Source organism: Conger conger, chromosome 8 (assembly GCF_963514075.1).
Source record: "Conger conger chromosome 8, fConCon1.1, whole genome shotgun sequence".
NCBI classification, from domain to species: Eukaryota; Metazoa; Chordata; class Actinopteri; order Anguilliformes; family Congridae; genus Conger; species Conger conger.
Window position 1 is genome coordinate 46557550 of NC_083767.1, and position 25326 is coordinate 46582875.

The 25326-nt window shown below is 43.1% G+C and overlaps 1 protein-coding gene across 3 annotated transcripts in view; it reads left to right on the plus strand.

The window, feature by feature from the left end:
* Positions 1 to 25326, plus strand: part of tafa5a (TAFA chemokine like family member 5a) — a 100544-nt gene that overhangs the window by 58304 nt on the left and 16914 nt on the right. For all 3 annotated transcript variants that reach the window (XR_009709400.1, XR_009709401.1, XM_061252548.1), the window contains exon 2: positions 2285 to 2434. Coding sequence is in view for 1 of the 3 variants with exons in the window: in XM_061252548.1 (XP_061108532.1) it covers positions 2285 to 2434 (150 nt within the window). In the remaining 2 variants the exon portion in view is untranslated. The remainder of the gene's footprint in view (positions 1 to 2284; positions 2435 to 25326) is intronic.

Genomic DNA, 25326 nt, shown 5'->3' on the forward strand with positions numbered 1-25326 from the left:
AGTTATTTATTTATTGTATATTTTAAATAGCTGGCGTGTGTTTTTTAGCTCCTTTTAAATCAACGTTAATTGGCTACTTTTTGGCTAACAAAGCTAATGGCTAACACAGAGTGAGCTACGCAAACTCGATGTAGGAGTTCTTTGAGCCTGACATAGGTCTGAAAAATGCGAACTACTCCAAATGCTGATGGCTCGCAGAGACGAAAGCTAGAACACTGTCCAGATGGTCATTATTTACATGCAACGTTAACTAGTAGTCTAGTTGATTTCAGAAAAATGGACCTCCGGTTCAACTCGATTTAATTTACACTTTAGCCCAGGGCGTGATATAGAGTTGTGGCTTCAAGGACACAAAGTTGCCAGGACTGGTGCGTGCCTGGTAACGAAACTGATACTCCATTGCAAACCATCTACCGCCTTGGAGGCTACGCATCGACAGGCACTACAGCTGATACAGGCAAAAGCTTTTATGAGGTTTTTTCTTTTTTTTTGCTTGAGTGCTGCATATTAAAAATGTTTCTTCTTCATATTTCCCGTTCATTCAGCTCGGGCACTGGGCAAAAACAATTAGGCTCGGTGTCTAAGTCTTATAATGGCAGGGAAAACCCTGCATAAGACATAAGACAGAGAAAAGTTTCCTTGGCTTATAGTACCACTCCATGTTCCACGCACATTCCTATTACATTTGGATGTAGACACATTTGTATTAATGCAAAAATGTCTCCTCATTGGCAAACGCTAACACACACTACATGCAAGCATATACATGTGTCAGAGTGGCCATTAGCACTGTGGGAACCCATAATCCATTGCAGCTCTTTAACGCTTCCATCCTGAAAGAATGCCATTCACTGGAAACACAGCTCTGCTGTAAACTTAATTAACTTGGCCCGACTGCTATATTATGACTTCGGGCCAAATTAAATCACAACTTTGACCCACCCGCTGATCACAAATGACAAACCCGGGGCGTTGAGGGCCTGCCCCCTCAGGAGAGGGCCGAGGGTCGCCCCTACACACGTGGGTTAATTTGTAAGCAGCTGGTAGGTCACGAGGTGAAAGGTGCTTTGATTAAGTACCCAGGCTATGGCTTTCACTGACTCATCTGTATTTATATACATAGGATGTTTACTGCTTTAGAAAATCACCTTTAAAAATGCAAAGCCTGTTACTGAGTGGTTTACTACTGGATTTGATATGTAATGTAGGGTATATTAGGAGTAGTAGTAGTAGTTTTATTTAGATATTAGTATTAGTGGTAGTAGTTAATTGGTAGTACATTTATTGCTGCGGGTTGCTAACAGAGCATTGGAAATTATAGTGCAGAATACAAATAGGCCTAACAGAAGATCACAGTATGATAAGCACACTTTCAACGACCTAAACAATTACTTTTGGCCAATTAACATAAATCCCCAAGTAGCTCCAGTATAAATCATCATAACTAGGTACTGTATTAGCTACCAGCATTCATAATGCAAGACTGATTTCATCCAGCCTATAGTGAAATACCCGTCCCATAAGAGAGTTTTGTAAGAATGCTCTTGAGCAGTACTGTAGATTCATTTAGCAGATAAACCAAACCTTGCAACCATAGCTGTTGAGGGTTAACAGCAACTCAATAACTGTGGGATGTAAGCAGTATATCATGGATGGCAGTACATTATATCTATTGGTTGTATGAACGATAGCAATGTGACTTTGTGTGTCCTTTGTGGAACCATTAGTGGCGTGTGACTCTTGAGCAGTGACTAATGATTTGTATCTCACATTCTGACATCATGTGCTGCTGTGCATGTCCATAACTGGTCATTTTCGACCTGTTACTTCAAATGTGTTTTCAAGGTTTTCCCATGATAATTTGGTGACGGGTGAATCCATGTGATCCCTATTCTGTTTTCAATGGGGGGCGACATGGCTCAGGCAGTAAGAGCAGTCGTCTGGCAGTCGGAGGGTTGTCGGTTCGATCCCCCGCCCAGGCTGTGTCAAAGTGTCCCTGAGCAAGACACCTAACCCCCAAATGCTCCTGACGAGCTGGTCGGGGTCTTGCATGGCGGCCAATCGCCGTCGGTGTGTCGGTGTGTCGGTGTGTGAGTGTGTGTATGAATGGGTGAATGGAGAAGCATCAATTGTACAGCGCTTTGGATAAAGGCACTATATAAATGCCTGCCATCAATGTGCTTAATAATAACAATAAAAAAACAAAAAAGGCCCATGATTATATGATGAATGACTCATGCCTCTTCTTCTGACATCACTTCCTCTTTCTGCCTGTGTCTCCCAGGTCAGCTTGCGGCGGGGACGTGCGAGATCGTCACACTCGACCGCGACAGCAGTCAGCCGCGGCGCACCATCGCGCGCCAGACGGCACGCTGCGCCTGCAAGAGGGGGCAGATCGCCGGGACAACGAGAGCCAGGCCAGCTTGTGTGGACGGTAAGAGCCAAGCTCCGCTGATTCTCAATCCTCTCTATCATTCGCTGTGTTGGTGCCATTTCACAGGGTGCCTCAGACAGCTAGGTTTCCTGTCGCAATCAAGCAGCCCTCCCTTACTGTTGGTAGTCTTTCCCTCACTCACACACCACTTGAGCGGCTTCCCCAAGGTAGCCGTAGTACCTCTGCTTGACCACTAGGTGGTTAAACTGCACTAATGCAGGAACATACTAATGAAGCAACGCACCACTCCTTCTGAGCAGTTGCTGTACTTTCCGTTTCCACATTGGCCATTTATACAGATGGGCGTCTCTGGTTAAGAGAAGTGCTTTAGGGAGTTGTGCCAGTACCCCACCCAGGATTTAAGCCGACTAGTAACCACTTAAAAGCACAGATTCTTAATTGCTGCTCCCATCATGCCGTTTCCCTGATTTAAAATAAACATGCGGCCAGGCATTCAGCTGCCAGCATCTCTCCTCCCTCCCCCAGAAGGCCTCAGTGTTGTCCCAGATTATCCCCTCGTCTCTGCTAAAGTGCCGTAAGCCCTCCAGCGAGGGATGTGAACATTGCTCTCGCTTTCATCATCTCCCGCTATGGGGGGGGTTACACAGCCTCAGAATGCTGCGGGTGTTGGTTGCCAGGCCGCGGGAAGGGCCCATCAGTCTTCCTTTTGGGACGTTGTCCAGCTCATGTTAACCAAAGCTCATTCAGAGCCACGTCCCCAAAGTGATGAACGCAATCGAGACACCTTCCTTATTCATCATGGCTCTCTTCAGGACGATAGGTTTGAACGTGTATCTCTCAGACTACTTATTCCATTCATGGGCACAGTAGTCCCAACTGTTTGGATAAGTCAGTTATTTGGCAATGCGGCGGTTTATTTATTTATTAGATTTTTTTTCCCTAAAGTTTTCTGAAACAACTGAAGCATTTGTTGTGCAATCTGAGCGCTGTCAGTCACCGTGACCTGCTTTTTCAGCTCTGGAGCTCAGATTGTGAGGCTCTATCTGTCTCTGTTGTCTCTGTATTAGGCTGTCATGTTGTGCTTATTCCAGATTTGTTTATCACACAGACATGTCCTGAGAATGCCCATGGAGGCCAATTCTGGACGTTAAATAGACGTTCACAAACCACGCGATCGCCACTCGCCACAGATCTGCCTGTGGGGCTAGACACTGAGGCAGTGTGGTGGAGCACAAAGGGTCACAACGCTGCCACATGTGATAGACACGGCTGTGAAGACACTATAGACTGGGGTTTAGGCCCCTGAAGTCAAAGAACAAATGGGATTTCAATCATTTATAATCCCCTGCTTCTTTCTGAGGACTCAATGCAGTGCTGCGAGAAATACTACAGGGTGCCAGTGCAGTGCCACAACAGGATCTCCGTTCAGTGGTAGGCCTACAGTGCCACTGCAGTGTGTCACTTACTACAGTGATTCTACAGGGTGCAGTGCAGTGCTAAAGTGATATTAGGCTTATAGTACCTTATTGCAGTGATACAATAATATCGCAGGCTTGCAGTCTAGAGATAGTTATATTACTGGGTCTCATTGCAGTGGTTCAGTGGTAATGTTGGGTCTCAGCCACCGCAGTCTGACCTGTAGAGTTAACCTGCAGTATTGTGGTACTCTCGGGCCTCGGTGCAGTTAAACAGTGCCCCCGCTGTGATTAAACCTATAACATGCGGTGATGGGAGTCATTTCTGGAGGTTCAGATTGTGTTTGTTGTTCCGGATGCGTAATTGTTTTGATGTCAGGCCCATCAGTGACCCAGATGGCCTGGCTTTGGAACAGAGGAGGGTAGTGCTGTCACAGCTCATGCCCCAGTGAAAACAATTCGCGGAGAGACTGTGAGAACCAAAGAGTCTTCTGCGGTGTGAATCTTGTTATGAATACGGTCCTGAAAATAGCATTTGGTTGCCGCAGCCCAAAAGAGGACCGTGCAAGCATCTCTGTATCTCTTTCTGCTTAAATATAGACTCTCCTTATCTGTAAATTCTTGCTCTCTGGCCCTTTCATCATCAGCAACAATGCGACAGGGTGCTGATATTGATTTCTATTAAGGAGAGGGAGACAGAGAAGCTTCTATTGTGAAGTCATCTTAAGTGCTGCAGCCCACAGACTGATTAGAGTGCCCGTGGAAGGGCTCGCAGGATGAAATGATGCCTCCCCCGGAGCTTTGGCGACATTGAGGTAAATACACAGTTTCTCCTTAACCACAGGACTATATGTGATGTTGTTACTGTTCCATATTCAACCAATGACAGAGACAGAGGCAAGGCGTGAGACACAAGATTGGTCTCGATCACCTTGCAATCAATTGAATAACAGGAAGAGCACGATTAGCTTTTTGTTTGGTAGCAGATATGTCAGTTTTATGTATTCCTGTTATTTGAAACACTAATATTAAAAACCGCCACACAACAGTTTTATCAGGAGAAACATCTTTAAATGAATCCACTTTAAATGGAGGTTACAAAAGCAAATACAGAGTACAAGGAAGTTCAAAATAAAATAAAAAACACTTAAATTGAGATTTAGATGACGTTCTAGCATGGCTACTGGAACACTTTGTAGTGATGTTTAGTATAGGCAGGATGCAGTACAGCAGCTTGTACTTAGTAAACCCTCTTGTAAAATCCAGCTAAGGCTGGTAGCTGGTAACCGGTTCTACTAGCTAGAGCTAGGTTTGTGAAACATGGTAGCTGCTAGTTGGTTGCTGATGTTAAGCTAGAGCTGGTAACCAGTAGCGAGCTAGTCCTGGAGTGGTCCTGGAGTGCTACAGGCTGTGTTGGTTACTCTGCACTTAATGAATCAATTACAGTTCAATTTAATCAATTACCCTGTTAACTCACTTCACCTGGTTACTCGTGTCTGAACTGTATGCTGATTTTATGGTGAACACAAATACCAGCAGAGCTTGTGGCTCTCCTGGACCAGGAGTTGCATTCTTGTAATCAACCTAGGGAAAGAACCTGCTTTTATAATCTATTCCCAGCCCTGCTCAACCAGACTGGTACACCAGCTCAGCACAGCTCGACCGTGCCGATACACCAGCTAAATCCAGCTTGAACAGCTACATGTCTAAACTGGTCTTGAGATGGTCTTAGCTGGAATTTACAGCAGGGAAGCCCATAGATAGTCGTGCACCACTGGGCCTGATACCTATTCTGAAGAGACAGCAAGGTTATCAGTCCATTAAGCTCACAGGGGCCGGTTGCGGTAAAGGGCGCCTGCGGCAAGATCTGTTTGAGAAGGGATGGAGGCCGTCTGGATTCACAAGCTGATACGGTAATTTACATGCTACTGGTGTTATCTACACATATCGACAGGGTGTGTTCTCTTACATTATGTACAATTCATTTCAGAGAGGTGAGAGCAATAATGGGAATCTGGTGGGCGGAAGGCCCCCTGCTGCTTTTGCGACAAAGCTTCCACCTTAAAATTATTTTGTTCCAAAAAATGACCAGATGATTATGTGTCCCATTAATGCAACACAGTGACCTGGGTGCAGTCCAGCTACATCATTGACATTGAGGCACAGCTAAATTTTAAGGTTTTTGCCCACACAAACATGGCGTAGCAGATTGAGCGGACATTAAAATTAATTTGCCAAATGGTGTTTATGAAAAACAGGAAGGCAGGGTACTTAGTTATGACCAGGTGTTGATACTGAATCCAGACTGCTCCAGACTCCATCCGTTGTTTCACGGGGAAGGAGTGATGGTGAGAGGAACCTGGGCGTGCTGTAGGGGATTGGACTGTGGAGAATATTGTTTTGCAGAAAGAGCCGTGAGAATGGGTTTTGGGTTAGGGGGTTGGGGGGGTGATACTGTCTGGAGGGGCTTCTGTGGCAGCCAGGATGCATACAGCACCGTGCTCCTGCCCCAAGGCTCTGAACTGAAGACCGCGAGGGAACATTTGGAGGCGACTGATGTGTATTGCTGCCTCCTGGCGGTGTGGGTAATCGGCGCCGGCCTCCGAGTTTGGCGAGGGCCGCAGGGACATCGATCAAAGCCCCGAAGCTATAAGAGGGGTTTCACATCATCTCCGCAGTGGTCACATCTACTCCGGTCTGCCACGGCAGTGCAGAGCTGTTCAAACTGAATTTACATGGAGCTGAAATGAGAGGGGAAATGTTTTTTTTTTCCAGAAAGAATAAAAAAGATAAATATTGGAAGAGCAGTGCACTTCCACAAGATGGCTGCAGAGAATATGTAACTGTGTGAAGGTCATGCAAGGTAATAAAGCTGATATGTTTGTGGAAAGCCCTCATGCACAGTTCTGTACCGTGACTAATTGCTACAATTCAATTCACTGCTCACTTTCACCAGATCAATCAGGGACATTGTATTTGCTGGGTTTATTTTTATGTTTTCAGCTTAAGTGGCAGCTTACTGGAATACCCTTTTTGCAGGGAGAGCGTTGAAGAAAATATTGAGGAAATGTCCAAAGCGTTTGTTCAGCCCAGCTGCCAAGCAGTTGAGGAATATCTAAAGACCCCAATAAAGGCCATGAGTTATGCAATATTATTTAAACAGTGGATTGTTTTTGAAGTAATTTTATGGTCAAAATTTTTATTCAGCATTCAAGCTTTCTATGCTACCTACAAGGCAGTAAATCTAGGGGTGGCAGAAACATTAGCATAAAAATGAATTTCTGCAAAACATTTGGGAACAATCAAAAGCAAATTCCTGTAAAATGTTTGTCTCTTGTCTTTTTTGTGCCACCCAGAGAAAGCAGAAAAACATGTGGTGATAAGGAAATTCAAATACAGAATTTTAAATAAATACCTGTATGTCTGTAATGTATCATTGAATACTAAATTATTTTTTTCTCGGTGACAACTGCTGTTGAGACATATCTCACAAGGAGCGTCAGATGAATCTTTGGCTCTCTGTCGTAAAATGCAGCCAATTCCTGGTAATTGCATATTGGATAGTTCGTAATTGTTTTATTGGATAGTATTCAGTTGGTGTTTAAATGACACTGAATAGTCGCCATTGTTTGGTCTCCATTTGATGGATTGTCTGTTCATTGGAACAAATGAGTATTTTAACTAACAAAGGGCTGGACAACACCAATATGTACCCACGACACTGTGTTCTGGTTCAATGTACCTCTTTGTATCGAAGTTCACCCCCTCCCATCCTGGTATACACCTTATACACACTGCTGAGAGTCCTTTGAAACTCTGATTGGCTCAGGAATATTGTGTCCTTATAAACCTTATAGGGTTATAGATCTAGAACCACTCTCATGATGTTCCTTTGGCTTTCCTCTATTGCAGTGAATGTTCATGTCCCAACATCCCCACCGTGCTACAGACTTTATGCATTGTGCTCCTGTTGACTTCCCAACACTCACAGCCAAACACAGTTATCAGTTGGCTGTATCTTTAAAGTCCCATCGGGACGTCTTGGCTCGACGAGCAGTGTATAGTCAGTGATGTACTTCCCTAATTTCCCATACAGAAACCGCAGCTTAATTCAGTTGTACTCTGTTAAACCCTGTATGAAGTGCTTGCGGTTGTTAGGGTGGCTAAACCAGTTGATAACATTGATCGTTATTGATGCGACAATCTCTAGAATGTGCCTCTCTTGCTGCAATGAATCAATAAAATATAGCGGCTTCTGAGGCAGGCTGTCCTACCTCCATTCTCTATACCTACTTTTCTTTCTCTTTAGCATTTGAGTAACTGATGTGTGAGGTTTTTTAGTTTAACCTCACCTTCTCTACCTACACTAAATAAGTGTTTTACAAGCACTGAATACAAAATCACATTTTCTCCACATTTTCTTCCCTTTCCTGCCTTGCAGATGGATTCATCATATTGTCTTCAGTCGGAAAAAAATGTAATTTCATTCCCTTTATAGGAATAGTCATTCAGCAGCTGTGCTACCATGCATTGTGGTGGTTATCAGTGATGTACTGTGTATTGCTGCTTCTGCTCTGACTCTCACCCATTATACTTGGTCCTTGGTGAATTCTTGCTTTAGCACCCGCAATGCATTGCATTCTTAAGCCTTCTTCTCATCACACTGATGTCCCCGGCCATCTAGAGCGGGTATTTCTTTCATTTACATTCCTTACAGCACAGTACTGGCCAGTGAATGTTGAAACTTTATTGAATTCACTCTCAGGAGAAGAAAATAAACACCGTAGAATGGGGGCACATAAACAGTCATTCCTGTTTCCAAAAAACAGTCATTCCTTTTCCTTACTGTCCTTGTACTGTACCTAATAACTTTAATATAATTTTAGCTGGAATATGTTTTATTTGTATCTATGTCTATTTGTCTATGTAGCACAAAAGCCACTGAGAATGTCTCTGGTAAGATTAACTGTAACAGATTTAGAAGAACTTTTCTAGCAGGCTAACACATTCTCTGTTCAAAAAAAAGGGCAATCAGCCTTTTGAAATGCATTTGACAAAGGTATTCACTATTATTTAGTTGCAAACTATGATCTTTTTAGGGTGACTGTAATCAACAACAGTTAGCAAGCCAACCATCTGCTCATTGACAATTGTCGAGAGTCCATGTCTGGTCCACTAAAGCGCGAACAGCTGCGTCTGTTTGTGATAACTAGCTTCACCAATTTTTCTTATTTGCAAAATACATTTTTCACTGTTTTGTCATTATGGAGATATGGATGTGCATTTCATCTTAATCCCATCTCCAACAAATGAGACAGAGGATGAATCAAATGAACAGTGTGGTTTTGTTTCTGTTGCTATTTTGCAATATTCAAGTTATGACTACGCAGTGCTTTAGCTGTCCCTTGGAAATGAATGAAATTCCATTGTACTGTAAGATAACAACATTTCAAAGATATTGCTATGGGTCTTAGAATCAGCCTATTGTATGTAGCTAATTTTTTAAAACAGGCACTCCTAATGAAAATATATTCCCCACTGTTGTTTTTTTCAACATCTACCATGTGTATCTACCATGCAGCATGAATTAAATATGAAGTACATATAAAAATAAATACCTAACCCTACATTAATGCTGTGCCTTAATAAATCAGTATCTGAGAGCTTCTCGACTTGCTGATGCATGCTGGTTGCCAGATAGCTCCAGTAAATATTCTGCAAGTTGGCAATCAAGGCTAACATTTTGTGCATCTTTTTTCTGCTGGTGAGGGGGGGAGTGTTGCTGCACTACCTTCACAATTTACACAGGACCTCCATCGACCAGTGGAGTTGCCTTTGTGTGAGAAAGTGGGGAGAGCGGGGGTTAGCTACACTCCCATTGCACTGCCATTGTCCTTGACCAAGACACTGGTCTCAGAACTGGTGTTGACTGTGTAAGTAACTAGGATTGGTTAAGTGCAGAGGACAAATGACCCCACAGGGTTCAATAAAGTATATCTTCTCTTAATCTTACACGTATAACCAGGGGAGAGGGCTGTGCCAGGCCAACTGGACACCGCGTGGATGTTCTGATGCTGCATGTAAAAGGGTGGGTGTGTATCAGCCCTTGAGGATGACTCATACCTGGGCCCAGTCTTGTACAGCAGTGTTCCTCTATGAGAATGAATGGCCTCTCTTCCCTTGGGGAATGATTGTAAACACACTTTCCAGCCCTGGAAACAGAGCTTTCTCAGTTCTCTCCAGGAACAGCGTGCTAACCGCACATCCAGTGGTGATATGTTAATTAATTTCTTTCATCCATGTGATGTGCCTCTGTAGGAATTGAACCTTTTTACACTTTATACATATTAAACAGGGTTTTTTCTGAATAATCAGTGGGAACAGATTCTGAAATTTGCTATAAGTTCATCCAGTAATGTGTGATATAGTTGATGTTATTTATTTAATTTTGATTAGATATGCCTCAGCACAGTTGCATTGCTCAGTACTAAAATGATGCAGTGCCTTGGTAGTACTCTTGTATTGCTTTTTGTTGTACTTTTAAGGACTCCATCTTAGGAGCTCTTTTCTGTTACACGCTGCATCGCAAATCAGTGGCAAACGTATACTTTGATATCTGCATTAGAGCCTCAGAGATACAATCCATTAAGGATTGACTGGCATGGAATTAGTAGTAGCATATGCAATTATGCCTTACTCTTATCAAGCTATGCATTTTCACTGGTGCAAAAAGGGAAGTAGTTAACAAAATGGCTTGAAATGAGCTGGTGGAGAATGTCTTTGTAAGGTCATGAACTACAGCTGCGGAGACCACCTGCATTATTCTCAGAAAATGTTTGATATAGCACCAATAATGTGTACAGCTGCTCAGAACATAAAGCCGGACTAATTGGTCGGAACAAAAGCTAGCATACACACTGACCCTCCAGGAACGGAGTTGTGTGCTCCAGTTCTAATGAAATCCTAATTACCGCTGGTTTGATTATTGGATAATTTAAATTGCAATCTCTAACTACAAAATTAGGCAGCAGTACTGTCAGTGCAGATTCAAATTAAAATGACTAATTGGATGTATTCTTACGTCTCGTTCTAAGAAAGAAATATTTTTGAAAGAGCTGCATTCCAAATGCCTTTGTAACACAACTGAGGTTTTATTGCTTTAATGGTTTAATTCAGTTAATATTAAAAAGTTAGCATGTCAAGTACATGAATTTTGTAAAAGGAAATGATTGTTTGAGGCATCGGGTGACGCACGTGTGCTGGGCTTTTCAGAGGGTGTCTAATGGAAGCGCAGGTGAGTGGCGGGTGGGGCAGGCAGATCAGCATGTTTCCCTGCGTGATTGCTGCTGTTAGTGCATCTCTCAGAGGGCTTTATCGGCGCTTGCGCTCACACCCCCGGTTTAACGCAGCTCTCCCTGTCATTATGGGAAATGGATTTCAGCGTGCCAGTTGCCGGGGCCGGCTGTACGGGAGCGCGTCGTATGTTGTCGAATGGATGATGTATGTGATCATTTACCACTCAGTGCTTTTGTTTTCGCCTTTCCCCGCTGATGTTTGAGCAGGGCTGAGCTGGAAGTAGGGCTACACACGGGCTCAGAAGCCATAGGAGGATTACATGCAGTTTCGTGAGGAGAGATGGGTACACATAACAATGTACAAATGTACACAACAGAAACAATAATAATAATAATAATAATAATAGTCCTAATACTACTAATAATAATAATAATAATAATAATAATAATCATCATCATCATCATGGGCGGCACGGATGGTGCAGTGGGTAGCACTGCCGCCTCACAGCAAGGAGGTCCTGGGTTCGAATCCCCGTCGGCCGGGGCCTCTCTGTCCGGAGTTTGCATGTTCTCCCCGTGTCTGCGTGGGTTTCCTCCGGGTACTCCGGTTTCCTCCCACAGTCCAAAGACATGCACGTTAGGCTGATTGGAGAGTCTAAATTGCCCGTAGGTATGAGTGTATGAGTGTGTGAGTGAATGGTGTGTGTGCCCTGAGATAGACTGGCGACCTGTCCAGGGTGTATTCCTGCCTTTCGCCCAATGTATGCTGGGATAGGCTCCAGCCCCCCTGCGACCCTGATCAGGATAAGCGGGTTCAGAAAATGGATGGATGGATGGATGGATCATCATCATCATCATATTCTTTGTGGTGCGTCTTATCATGCAAAAAAGTCGAATATTTTACTTCCAGACCTCCAGATTTGATATATAGAAATAGAAATATCAGATTTTAAGCCCTTTAGGATTGATTTCTTCAAAGAAGCACAGTCTGGAAATGAAAGTTGTCTGATTGAAGTTTAATTTAATCTAGCCCTGGGGCACACAGCCAAATCCACACACAGTAACCTACTGTAACCAGCAATACAAATTTTCAGAAAATCTCCAAAAATACATAATTTAATGGACATTTCAGCCACACGTAGTAGCCTGTGAGGATCAGACACAACTTTAGTTTAATTTTAGCATATTATCAATTTGTTTTACCAGATATTTGCAAGATAAGCATTTTAGGTTTTTAGTTTTTAGTTTAGTAACCTTTTCTAAGGATCTGACGTAAGAGCCCCAACAGGAAACATCCACTAAGCATTATTCCTTTCTGCCCTCTGGCTCACACTACCACCTGCTGTGACCACAGTGCAGCTGTTTCAGTGACTCAAACAGATCTGCTCTTTAGCAGATACTAGACTCAAACAGATCTGTTCTTAAATTGATACTAGACTCAAACAGACCTGCTCTTAAACATATACTAGACTCAAACAGATCTGTTCTTAAAGAAATAGTAGACTCAAACAGATCTGTTCATAAACAGATACTAGACTCAAGTAGATCTGCTCTTTAACCAATACTAGACTCAAACAGATACTAGTCTCAAACAGATCTGCTCTTAAACAGCAACTATCCCCAACCAGATCTGTACTCAAACAGATTTGCTCTTAAACAGATACTATACTTAAACAGATACTAGGCCTATATTCCCACAGCTGCCTAACATACTTACTAAAATGGCTTTGTTTACCATGTGCTGGATTAATAGTTCATGTTTTATGTCACTGTAATATATTAAGAGTGTTTAATTGTCTTTTTTTATGTCATTTTAATATCCCAGTCATTTAGGCAGTGTCGTATAATGGTTACAAAACCAGGCTTGCAACTCCAACAAGGTTTTAGGTTTGATTCCCAACTGATTGTTGAAGTGAGGTACTTATGCTTAATTGCTTCAAAAATACATTAAAAAAACTTCACCTGTATAGATGGATTTAATGTAAAATGCATACTTCATGTAATTTGTCACTGTGAATGGAAATTCCAGTTTCCAAGACTACAGTATGTCTGTTGAAAGTTTTCAGGGAGTAATTATCCGGTGTTGACGTTGTTGCTTGTCTATTGTATTCCATCATTGTGAATGGTGCATGATTGGAAATGACACTATACTAAATCAAAGTGTACTGATTGAGTAATCGCTCAGGTGTTTGTTAAAGTCTATTGTCTCCACGCTGGTTCTGCAGGAGATCAGCAGTAATGACTGTCTCTGAAACAGAAGCCTGTGTTGTCCTCTCTCTAATGAAACATGCCAGCAAGAACCTGATGGGCAAGGAGAGGTTGTGTGTGTGTGTGTGTGTGTGTGTGTGTGTGTTTGTGTGTGTGTGTGTGAGAGAGAGTGTCTGTGCACGTGTGTGCACGTGGCGTAAGTGCATTTGAAAGCGCCCCCCACCACACCAACGTTTGTGCATTCCTATAATTACTCTCCAAAGAGCAGTGGAAAATGACAGTCACTTGGCCGCTTGTCCTTGAGACCGTGTTGTATTGTGGTAATAACAAACGATGCAAGCTCACCGGGCATGCATCATTATCACACCCCCTCCACCCATCCATCTGGGCTGGGGCGGCCATTTTAACCAGGCAAAAAGTGCACATCCTTCCTCTTTGTCATGTAGGGCAATTTTCATAAGAGGGTGTGATGGGACATCTGCCTGACAAAATTCCTTTTATTACTGTGTCGGAAAGCATGTGTGTACGTCTGGGGAGGGGGTGGCAAAAACATATAGGTGGAAAAAAGAAAGATAAATGATGTTTCCTTCACCCAGGAATAGCGGTGAATTAAGGAGTTTATTAATATGCATTGCAGACCCAAGCTGGCTCCATTGTGCTCTGCAGTGTCTCTGAATCAGATGGAAAAAGCGATGCTTTCAGTATACACTGGTCTTATTGCAGTGTGAATGGTAACAGTGTGACCGGTCTGTGTACCGTGGACCTGCCAGGTCAGACCTCAGAGTAACACAGAGGTGTTTGGAGCCTGAGGTCTGTGACCAGGCGGTTACTGCTTCAGATCTCTGCCTGGGCAGACAGGGCTCGCCATTCACTGATCTCCTATTTCAGTCAGAGGGAAAATTGATTGCTTTATCGCAGTGCACCATGTTATTGAAATACTGGAGCATGGACATTTGTCAAAAGCATACTAGCTATGAGAATCATACAGCCAATGCCAGATAACACCCATCAATATTATGATGATAATAATTCATTTAAAAACATTTTTTTATTGCTTGGGGTAGGAATAGTACTGATGAACAAAGTGTTTGGGAAAGGACATCAGGAAACTAGCACGATGTGTTAAACCGGGAAAGCAGGCTGCTTGTACATCCGCCTTCTGTGGTTTACTTCTAGCCAGTTACAATTACGTTTCCTCCTCTCAAAATGACACCCACACTGTCACATGTACTGTACCATAGCACTTGCACATTGCTGTCTGAATGCACATTACAATAATGCTGTCTATCGTTCAGCTATGGAGATGCCGTGCTGTTCTCTACTGCCCTCATTAAAATGATTTGCCAGAGGATGTTTTTTTATTTTCACAATACCCTTCCTTAATTTTTTGAAGGGAGGTCCAGTGAATGACTCCTTCCAGGAACAGTGTATTCAGAAAAGAACATCCTGAACAGAGTGCTGGAATGTGAACCTTAAGGACTGTTACTGGTACTGGTACTGGTACTGGTACTGTTCTTGACTTGTCCTGAATTTGCACTCAGCCATACAACAATTCAAATTGAACCAGAAAGGTACTTTTCAGAGAAACCCCTGGTCAAGTAAGAAGAGCACAGGAGACTGTAATGACTGTGATTTAATAACGCTGAATAAACAAGGAGGGATAGTCATTACACAGCACAACATCTCAGGAAGCTGAATTTCTTTCTCAGGTCCAGGGTCAGTTTTATGTCAGCTGCAGCAGTGGGTATAATGAGCAGAGAGGAAATTAGACTTTGGGCTTGTGTTTCAGAAGGCTCTTCAGAGCGCTGGTGGTGTTGGAGTCGGGCCATGGTTGTGGTAGTACAGTAAGTGTTGTGCTGTTACTAAGGCAACGGGGAAGGACGGCCACTGATTGGGTGAGATGAAGACAAAACCTGTGCTGCGAATTTCAGGAAGAGCTAGCACTGTAAAAATAACTGCCAACCTCACATCACACCGGCACATTAACAGAGCGACTTTGCCTTATGAACAATGTAAGGATTTCTGAGGGAATCTGCTTTGAGATTACGTTTCCCTGATATGCCTATAGAGGTTAATTCCAAAGCAATACTCTACACTGAATTAAAAGACACATACAAACAGAATCTAGGTCTGTATTTAGCATTTCTGTTATATCATGTAGGGCTGGAATAAATTTGCCTTTGACACACATGCCCACACAGAGACCTGTGAAAGTGCTTAGTTATTCTAGCTTCTGTTTTGTATTTACTTGTGACATCCTAACTTTATTGGGCTCCTAATTTAGGAAGTGCATTCAGTGCGAATGCTGAAGCGCTGGGCAGCGGTGTTTACCGTCTGCTTCCTGAGAAGTAGGGAAGAAAACCGCGGTAGCGTACTCAAGAGCCCTGCTGATTGCCAAGTCTTTCAAATATCTTTGAATTTGTCCAGGGACAATGCAGCCCAAAGAATAATACACCTGCCACCTCCAGTCAGCCTCAGGTTTTGACAAGAACACTCCGCTCCCCATTTAACCACCAACCGCCATCAGAGCCGAACGGGCCCGGCTTGGCCCCCGCCCCTCCCCCCCGCTGTGTATTTTTAAAAGCCGGGGAAAGTTAGTCTGTCTCTCTTTCTTTCTCCGAGCCGTCAAGCCGAGCCGAACTGGAGCTGGGCCTCCCCGGGGTCCGAGGCGGACGAGATTGAGCGGTTCATTTGGTTTGGAGAAGTGAATTCCCTAAACTTGCTTCCTTTGACTCAAATGACAAATGAGCTATCGATTAGTTGTTTGAGATGTGGTGGAAGCGTGCCCTGATTGTGCATGATGGGCCTTATTATGCAGACTTTCAGAGATGGAGGCTCAAACGGGGTGCCGGCAGAGTGCTCCCATAACGTTTACGTGACCTGGGATCAGTGTGTTTGTCATGTCTGACTGCGGCTATAGCCAGGCAATTAGCACAAATGCAGAGTTAACGTTTAAATTCCAGGCCTTTCTAGTTACATCATAGCCCTCTCTAACCTCTCTCCTTTCTGATAGTATTTACCTCATATAACCCCCCCCCCCCCCATATAAATAAATAATTAAACAAATAAAATAAAAATGTCCTCAATAACCTCTGGTCTTTTCTATCACACATTGATCTGAACAGGAACCAATTTTCAAATGGCCAAGCAATCATATATATACGGAGGACTCAGTCATAACCAGCCTGCCTGCATTTAACATCAACAAACCCTGGAGCGCTGTTTCTGTAACCTTTGGAATTGATTTGAGCCGATTCTTTTAAATGTCAGGAGTAGCACTCTGCTAGTGACTGTCTACAGACATTTGTCAGCTTGTTAAATACACAGTACTGCAAACTCTTTGAAGAAACGGATACTTATTAATTATCACAACTGCATATTGTGCACATCCAACTTCCCCTCTTGTAGTTCACACTTCAGCTATTATTTTGCTTTCCTTCTTTGTTGTAGAGGAGAAAAATATTTCAAGGCACACCGATTTTCTAAACTCGACTGACTGGGTTGCATTGAATGCAGATGTTATTATGCTTTTTTTTACCTGATTGATAGGTTTTTTCCCCCCATATGTTTGTTTCACTTTCCACAAGGACTCACGTCACTGAAATTAAAATACATTTCACTAGAAATGATTTTCTAAGAAATCTGCTGTTATACTACACCGTAGTCAGAGATTTAAATTCTCTGTTTGATCTTTTTCCAGTCCTGCCTTTTTTCATTTGAATTACATGAAGGATTTACCATTACAGATCAGTATTAGTCTTAGTACTTTTCAGTACAGTTGAACTTTTTGCCTGATGTAGAAAAAAGAAAAACCATCACAGCCTTTCTTTGTAAGACCGTGTTTCTAAAGAAGGATTGTGAACTCTTCTCTGTGCGTCAGGCTTCATCTGAAAGCTGGGACAGCCACGGTGATGTGACATGCAAAGCTTAGCAAAGTCTTACTCTAAACACTGAAATAATCTGCTCGGCTACAGTGAAAGAGGCCTCCTCATTTATTGTCTCAATGAAGCCTGTCTGCCAGTTTGGGCAGGGGTCATCAGTCAGCGCCTGTTTTAACTGGGTCAAGAGCGCTGGGCCCAGGAGACCGACTCCGCCTCTCCGTCTTAACAACATCACCGGGACACACCTGGGACCCAGGCATCACTCACATTTAATGGAGGCCCGAGGAATTCGGAACGGAATGCTTTTAACCGCTTACCTGTAGAAAATGGCAGGTCATCACTGTTTCCCGGCTGCCCCACCAACCCGCAGTTCTAACTCTATGGACCAATGACAGCCCACAGGATGGTCCAGCTCTAACTATGGACCAATGACAGCCTACAGGATGGTCCGGCTCTAACTGTTTGGACCAATGACAGCCCACAGGATGGTCCAGCTCTAACTATGGACCAATGACAGCCCACAGAATGGTCTAGCTCTAACTCTATGAACCAATGACAGCCCACAGGAACTTGTTAAGCCTTTTCCCAATCTGAGTTCATGACCTGCATTACAAGAGATGCGCATTGATGAAGAAGAAGCCAGGGAAATTGGGAGTTTGATTAAGGGAAGGTTCCCCAGGAAACCCACAAAAGAAAGTGCTGTACTCCATAAAAAAAAATCATTAACTTTTCGCTTTTAACAAGTATAAACATGATAAACATGATTCTCGTTGGTGATTAAATCTAGAGTGAAAACACTCTTTCCTATTGTGTGCATCCAACCCTATTCACACACACACTCACACACACACAGACACACATACACACACATACACACAAACAGACACACATACACACTCACACACACACACACTCTCACACAAACACACACACATACATAAATAAAGTCGCACTCATTAGAAATGTTTAAGTTAAAACAAATAGTAATAATAATCATTAAAATAACTTTTAGTGAGCATATTAATTAGTTTATTTTTCAGTAATGGCAGAGTATAAGCACAATGGTGGAAGGGTCTTCAGCAGCCTCTGTTTCCTGGCATTTTGCATGCAGTGCCACATCCAGACAGAGTGCAGTCCTTTGATGTATCGATTTACAAAAATACCCTCTGTAAAACAAGCAGGGTCTTTTCCCTGACTGCCCTTCTAATGAAGGACAGGCAATCTGTGCTGTGGGAAACAGAGGGGTTAATTAGAAATGTGTCTCAGCACACAATCAGAATCATTTTATTTTGCATTTCTTAAAGAATAGTTCAGAGCTTAGTCCTATGAATAAGGCAAAGATTTTAATTATTCAATCGCATGTGTCACAAAGCAAATTCCTGGACCTGTGTTCAAATGCTAATTACAGAAAGTGAATAATATCCATGGTCCAGATGAGACTAAAGTAACAGAATACTATTTGATATTTTTTATTTCTCTGTGTATGAAGGTACATTGTTTCTTTACAGTAATACATTATACAGATACAGACAAATCAAATGCTTTATGTTTCCATAAGCCATTGTGTTAGAGGGAAATTACATATTATAATACCAGTGACACAATTGAAAAAGGTTTTTGTCGTAATAATAATAATAATAATCATCATCATAATAAAAATAATAATAATACAAAACAAAATAAATATTTTCAAGTGCGTATCAGCTGGCTTTTTTTTACAAAAATGCCATATCAGTAGAATGCATGTGATTCATATGCAGTACCTTGAGTGTGGTTGAGATATATTTTCTGACACAGAGACATCGTATGTAAAGATAGCCACCCGCTGTAGGAACAGAGCTCTGACACACAAGACGCTGTTTGTTAAGTGATCCTGGTGGACACGGCCCTGGTTGGGCTTGACATTTCCTCCGTTAGCCCGCAGAGTGTATGAGCAGCGGTGAGAAATGTCAGAGACGCTCTGCGTCTCACTGATACAGCGCGCGCTCTCTGCTCCGCTCTCCCGCTCGCTCTCGCTCTCATCCGAGCTGTGGTTGGCTTCTCACTGCCGTTCCCAACCAGCATTTCAGTACCAGACTCTAGTGTGCGTGTCTGAGACCAGACCGTGAAACATAAAAAGCATGAAGCAAGGACATTCTTTTTAATTAATTTTTTTTTACTTTTATCTTGGCGAAATAATGGCTTACATCTTATTTGTTACATTGTCCTTGTTAAGTCAGAATGCAAATTCAGCAAACCATCAAAAGCCAAGTAAGTACCAGGCCATTTGGTGGTGAATGCACAAGGCTGTTTTACGGCGTTTTAATCAGAGAGTTGACAGGCCCACCAAACGGGTGGAATAATCGCATTAAAATCATGCACCGAAAAATGCATGAATGTACTGTATATAACTAATTTTGCAAATTAATTTTTGCCTATATTGCATATTCAGCATTGGTTGGGTCAACTGCAGAAGTGGAAAAATAATGTTTGTTTGCAGCAACACCGTTAATTAAGAAGATGGTGCACATGGCAGGACATTTACAGGAAATATCTAAATATCCTCTAAACAACAGCAGGACACAGTGGAGCAATTTGAACCTACAGCAGCTTTTTTCAGTCAGTGTTGCTTTTAAAAAATGATTTTCTTTTAAATGTAATCTTTCATGAAATGGTTGAGTCCGTGGGGGGTAAGGTTAAGGGTGTAAGGGGGTGTTTTGATGCGTGACTGGCAACCCAGCTGCAGAGTGTTGGGCGAGTGCGGCGACTTGGCGGGTTCTGGAGTGGCGGTGTGGAATGAAGACGCGCCGAATTCGCTTAAAAGGGTCTTTGAGCTGTCATTACTGCAGGCTGGCCTGCCCAGAATGTTAATGTGTGGGAACAGTGGGCAGGCCCAGAGACACCCACCGCCAGCCTGCGACCGCGGGGCCTGGGGGCTGTGCACGGAGGCCCCTGGAACCGCTGATTTAGGGTGTGCTTTCTGCAGTGCTAGCTCGTGCTTATTTGCACAACCCTCAGTGCATAAGAAGTCATGAGTCTCTACGTGCTCCAGAGTCGTTAGTTTGCCGGAGGTGAATTGCGGTGTCCTTTTCCGTACTATCAGCAGATTTCAAGATGTAGGCATTAGCAGTGAGAGTGTGAAATCAGTCTAATTTACAAGTGGCCCTTAAGAAACACAGTTGTAATAACATAAGCGCGGAAAAGATAGCCACTTATGTTTAATAGAGGCAGTTTGTCGGTATTGGAGAGGTAACGAGATGAGAGCCTGATTTCCATAATAATATAATCGGACATATTTGATTTCCGTGTAATACACAATGCATTTTATTGTCCGTTATGAACTGCATCAGCTGAACAATCATTAAAATGGCAGTGTGGTGTAACAGTTAAGGGACTGTAACTCTACAGCTGCAGATTTGTATCCTGAGCCCCGGACTCCAAGCGAGACGCCATTCATACCCTTCATTAACGCCCATAACCCGACTCGCTTCTGTCTGCAGTGGACAATACTGGAGTCTAACCCAAACACCAGTCATTAACGACATTGCTAGGCAACCAGATGGTGTCGTGTTAAGAGAGGTGAAGTTGCCTCACCCACCCCTGTTTTAGTTTATTTTCGGTAAACACCATTTTTAGATCAGGCCCTTTTCGAGGCAGGGCAGCCATGCGTACAGCGTGCACCCTTGGAGGAGAATCATCACGGGCCCTCTCCTGCCACGCCATGCTTTATACGGCATTAAGCTGAATTTATTACCCAGGGTTCCCAGCTGTTGACATGATTGTGATATACTATTTCACTGAGATAGTGTCCCACCGTGGGTGTAATGATGTTATTTCTGTCTTATCTTCGCAAGATGAACCGTGCGCCGATACCTTCCTGAGGTAGATTAGATCCAGGTTGTTTTTATTTCATAACAGAAATTGCCTTTCGAATTCCGTTTCTCACTTTCTGTCTCTATTGAGCCGGCGCGACAGAAACGCTCGGGTAATGAAGGACACAACAACGTTGAGCGTGAAATTGATTAAAATGTTATCTAAAGCCTTATTTTTACCTCCGAAGGCCTCATGTATCACTGATATATAACACATCCAGGGGCCATATCAGATAAGACGTGTGAAATGTAAGAATTTAATTCAATCCCATCTCCGAGATGTAAGCAGGTCTCTTTGTCTTGTTTTATAGTAAATTGGATTAATAATTGGGGCTAACAGGCTATCGCAATCACATTGCCAGTTTCAAAAGGCTCCGTGAGGACGTATTACCTTATTAAGCAGGCCGTATAACATTTAATTTTCTTTATCATCCGCAGTCTCTCTGGCAAATTGTAATTTAGCTTTAGACATAGAGGGCTGCTTCAATGGTGTAAATGACCAGGGGCCTCTTCATCTTTGAAACACGCGGCCCCATATCCTCCGCATTTCTTTACAATAAATCATTTTCAAGTGCGCCTTAAGTTTCAACAAGGCCTTCGCAACCCAGATTCACTCTCATTTCTCGCTAGATTGATAGAGATGTTTTTTTTTTATTATTTGTTTTTGTTTTTTATATCCATACATTTACTCTTCCAGAGATGTGCTGCGTTATACTTACAGTGAGACCTATCAATCACCAGACAGGCTGGGTTACATTGATATATCAGCCTTGCCGCTCATCAGTTGAGAACTTGGAAACTTTGAACAAGTTGCTGTGTGAATATTTCAGTTCTTTTGCGAGGTCACGGAGACAAATAATACAGCGCTAGCTGAACTTAGGGTTTCTCTAATAGACATTCATTATTGAATTGTGTATTCTTGCAGGGTGGTACTATTACATTAAGCTTGTCAACATTTTACATCTTCTCACCATTGTACACAACTATGGATAAAGCCAGCGAGCCTCCGCTTTGCTCCCGACCAACCTGACAAAGACGAACGGAAACGGACCCGCTCATTCAGAAGGCTTGTTACTTCCTGTGAGCTAACGAGCGCAGACCTCACTCTGCTTTTTGTCTGGTGTTCCCGCGAGGACCGCGCCGGCGTCAGAATGAATAGCTAGCGAGGTTGATGTTGATATTGCGCGGAACAGCGGTGTGCTAATTGTGGATCTCAGCACCGTGGAATAAAACCCAAGAGCAGCGGGAGGAGTGTTACTGTATCAGCGCTCTCCTCATGGGCACGGAGCTATTTATAGTCGCAGTGCTGATGAGATGTCCTCCGTAACACGCAGACTGATGGGGAGGGTCTAATTATACACGTACCCCATTGTGACCATGTAGTATTTCAATGCACTAGTTCGCTAAATATATAGATGTGTGTCTGTGTGTGTTTTTCATTAGGTACAATGCTCAAAATAGCAATTAAAAGAAACAACAGAGAAATAATCCACTCTTGCTGTGTGCTCTCAGTGCTGAGCCCTGTGAGTGTGGAACTGCTATACTGTGGATTCGCTGACATTGGCACTGCCATGTTCTTCCATGGTGTACCTTTCATCCAATTATTATTTTCTCTGTAAAATGAGGCTGGGGAATAAATGTGCCTCTCTCTCTCTTTCTCTCTCTCCCTCTCCATCTCTCCCCCTCTCTCTCTCAGGGCCAATTGGGGGGCCATGGTATGCATTGCGAATGCCCTAGTTTTTATAAATAGAAATTTGTGTATGCTAAGATATAAAAAAACAATCTGCCTTAGATGAAAAGGCTCACAGATTGTATGAGTTTGGATGGAGGCCTCTGTTTCTTTGTGAATGTTATTTTTTTTATGTGCTAAAAATGTGGCAGTCTGGTTGATTAGCGCTTGGAGCCCACGTGGGTGAGTTGGAGCACTGCTTGGCCAGGACTTTCCTGTGCTCGGAGACCAGGTTCCGGGTGTCTGCGCAGTGTGTCGTGTTTGAGTGATCCCCTTGGCTGTGACGGCTTCTGCCAGACAAGGTTGACAGGGTGAGAGAAGTGGGTTGTTCTGATGGTCTATTGGGTGATTAGTGTTCAGATTCTGTCCTCTATACCTCATTTAGAGTGGCTCAAGGACTGTACAGGCCATGGCCTGTGGCAATAATATCTACACTAATAACTACCACTACTATTGCTACTGCTAACACCATTACTACTACTACTACTGCTACTACTGCTACTGCTACCGCTACCACCACCACCACCACCACCACCACCACTACTACTAATACTACTACTACTGCTACTACTACTCCTGATATTACTGCTACTGCTGCTACTACTATTGCTACCACTGCTAGTGCTGCTACTACTACTACTACTGCTAATGGGGCGACATGGCTCAGGCAGTAAGAGCAGTCGGAGGGTTGCCGGTTCGATCCCCCGCCTGGGCTGTGTCGAAGTGTCCCTGAGCAAGGCACCTAACCCCCAAATGCTCCTAACGAGCTGGTCGGCGCCTTGCATGGCAGCCAATCACCGTCGGTGTCTGAGTGTGTGTATGAATGGGTGAATGAGAAGCATCAATTGTACAGCGCTCTAGATAAAGGCGCTATATAAATGCCAACCATTTACCATTTACTGCTGCTACCGCTGCTACTACTACTGCTACCACTGCCACTGCTACTACTACTGCTACTGCTGCTACTACAACTACTATTGCTACTACTACTGCTACTACTACTACTACTACTACTACTACTGCTACTGCTGCTACTACTACTACTGCTACTGCTGCTACTACAACTACTATTGCTACTACTACTGCTACTACTACTACTACTACTACTACTGCTACTGCTGCTGCTACTACTACTGCTACTGCTGCTGCTACTGCTGCTGCTACTACTACTACTACTACTACTGCTACTGCTACTGCTGCTACTACTACTACTGCTACTGCTGCTGCTACTACTACTACTGTTGCTACTACTACTGCTACTACTACTGCTGCTACTGCTACTACTACTACTACTACTGCTACCACTGCTACTGCTACTACTGCTACTACTACTACTGCTACCACTGCTACTGCTACTACTACTACTACTACTGCTACTGCTACTGCTACTACTACTACTGCTACTGCTACTACTACTACTGCTACCACTGCTACTGCTACAATTGCTACTACTACTACCGCTACTACTACTACTACTATGACTACCGCTACTACTACTACTACTACCACTACTACTACTACTACTACTACAATTGCTACTACTACTGCTACCGCTAGCGCTACTACTAAGAAGAAGAATATATGCAGTACTTTGTTCATTTCATTTCATTTTGCATCAATATGACTAGTTGTTTCTGACATTTAAAGCCAGGCAGGGGCTTTACATTTCTAACCGTAGGAGGGTGTCTGTTCCACAGTGGTCCTGTTACCTGCGTGTAATCAGTAATCAGCTATGACAGGGTTCAGAGTTCACTTCCCTAGGGTCCACATGTCAGCTCTATGCAATTTACTGTTTTTGTTTGAAGCATGCATCATTGATTTTTACAGTTTCATAAGCTCTCTTACAGATGTTCTTCTTTTCATAATTATCTTATAAATTCTCAAAACATGATACAGTTTTATAGCGGGTAATACATTAGCATGGTCATATGGGAATATGATCGTATGGGAAATATCCATTAAAGTGAAAGCACCGCTATTTAGAAATCATTGAGAAATCTATTGTTTCGTAGTTCCTTTTCTAGCTGGATTTGTTTTGCAATAAGATCGAAACCAGAATGTAATATTTCACACATATGTTGCTGCTTAAAAACAAAAGGTATTTTAAAGCTCTGAATTTTTGGGATGATTTTTTAACACTGCAGTTCTGTTTTCATTTGTAGGTTTCCAAGCCAAGTGGAGACTCAGTAGGACACTTGTGAAACATAACAGTTTAAAACAGAGCACCTGTAACCTAGTGTCTGTTAAAATGGTAAATGGCAGGCATTTATATAGCGCCTTTATCCAAAGCGCTGTACAATTGATGCTTCTCCATTCACCCATTCATACACACACTCACAGCAATTGGCTGCCATGCAAGGCCCCAACCAGCTCGTCAGGAGTTAGGTGTCTTGCTCAGGGACACCTCGACACAATCCGGGCGGGGGATCGAACCGGCAACCCACCGACTGCCAGACGACTGCTCTTACGGCCTGAGCCATGTCAGCCTGTTCCTAATTGTAACACATACATGGGGCTCACACCCCTGCAAAAGACATTTCAGAGTCTGTTAC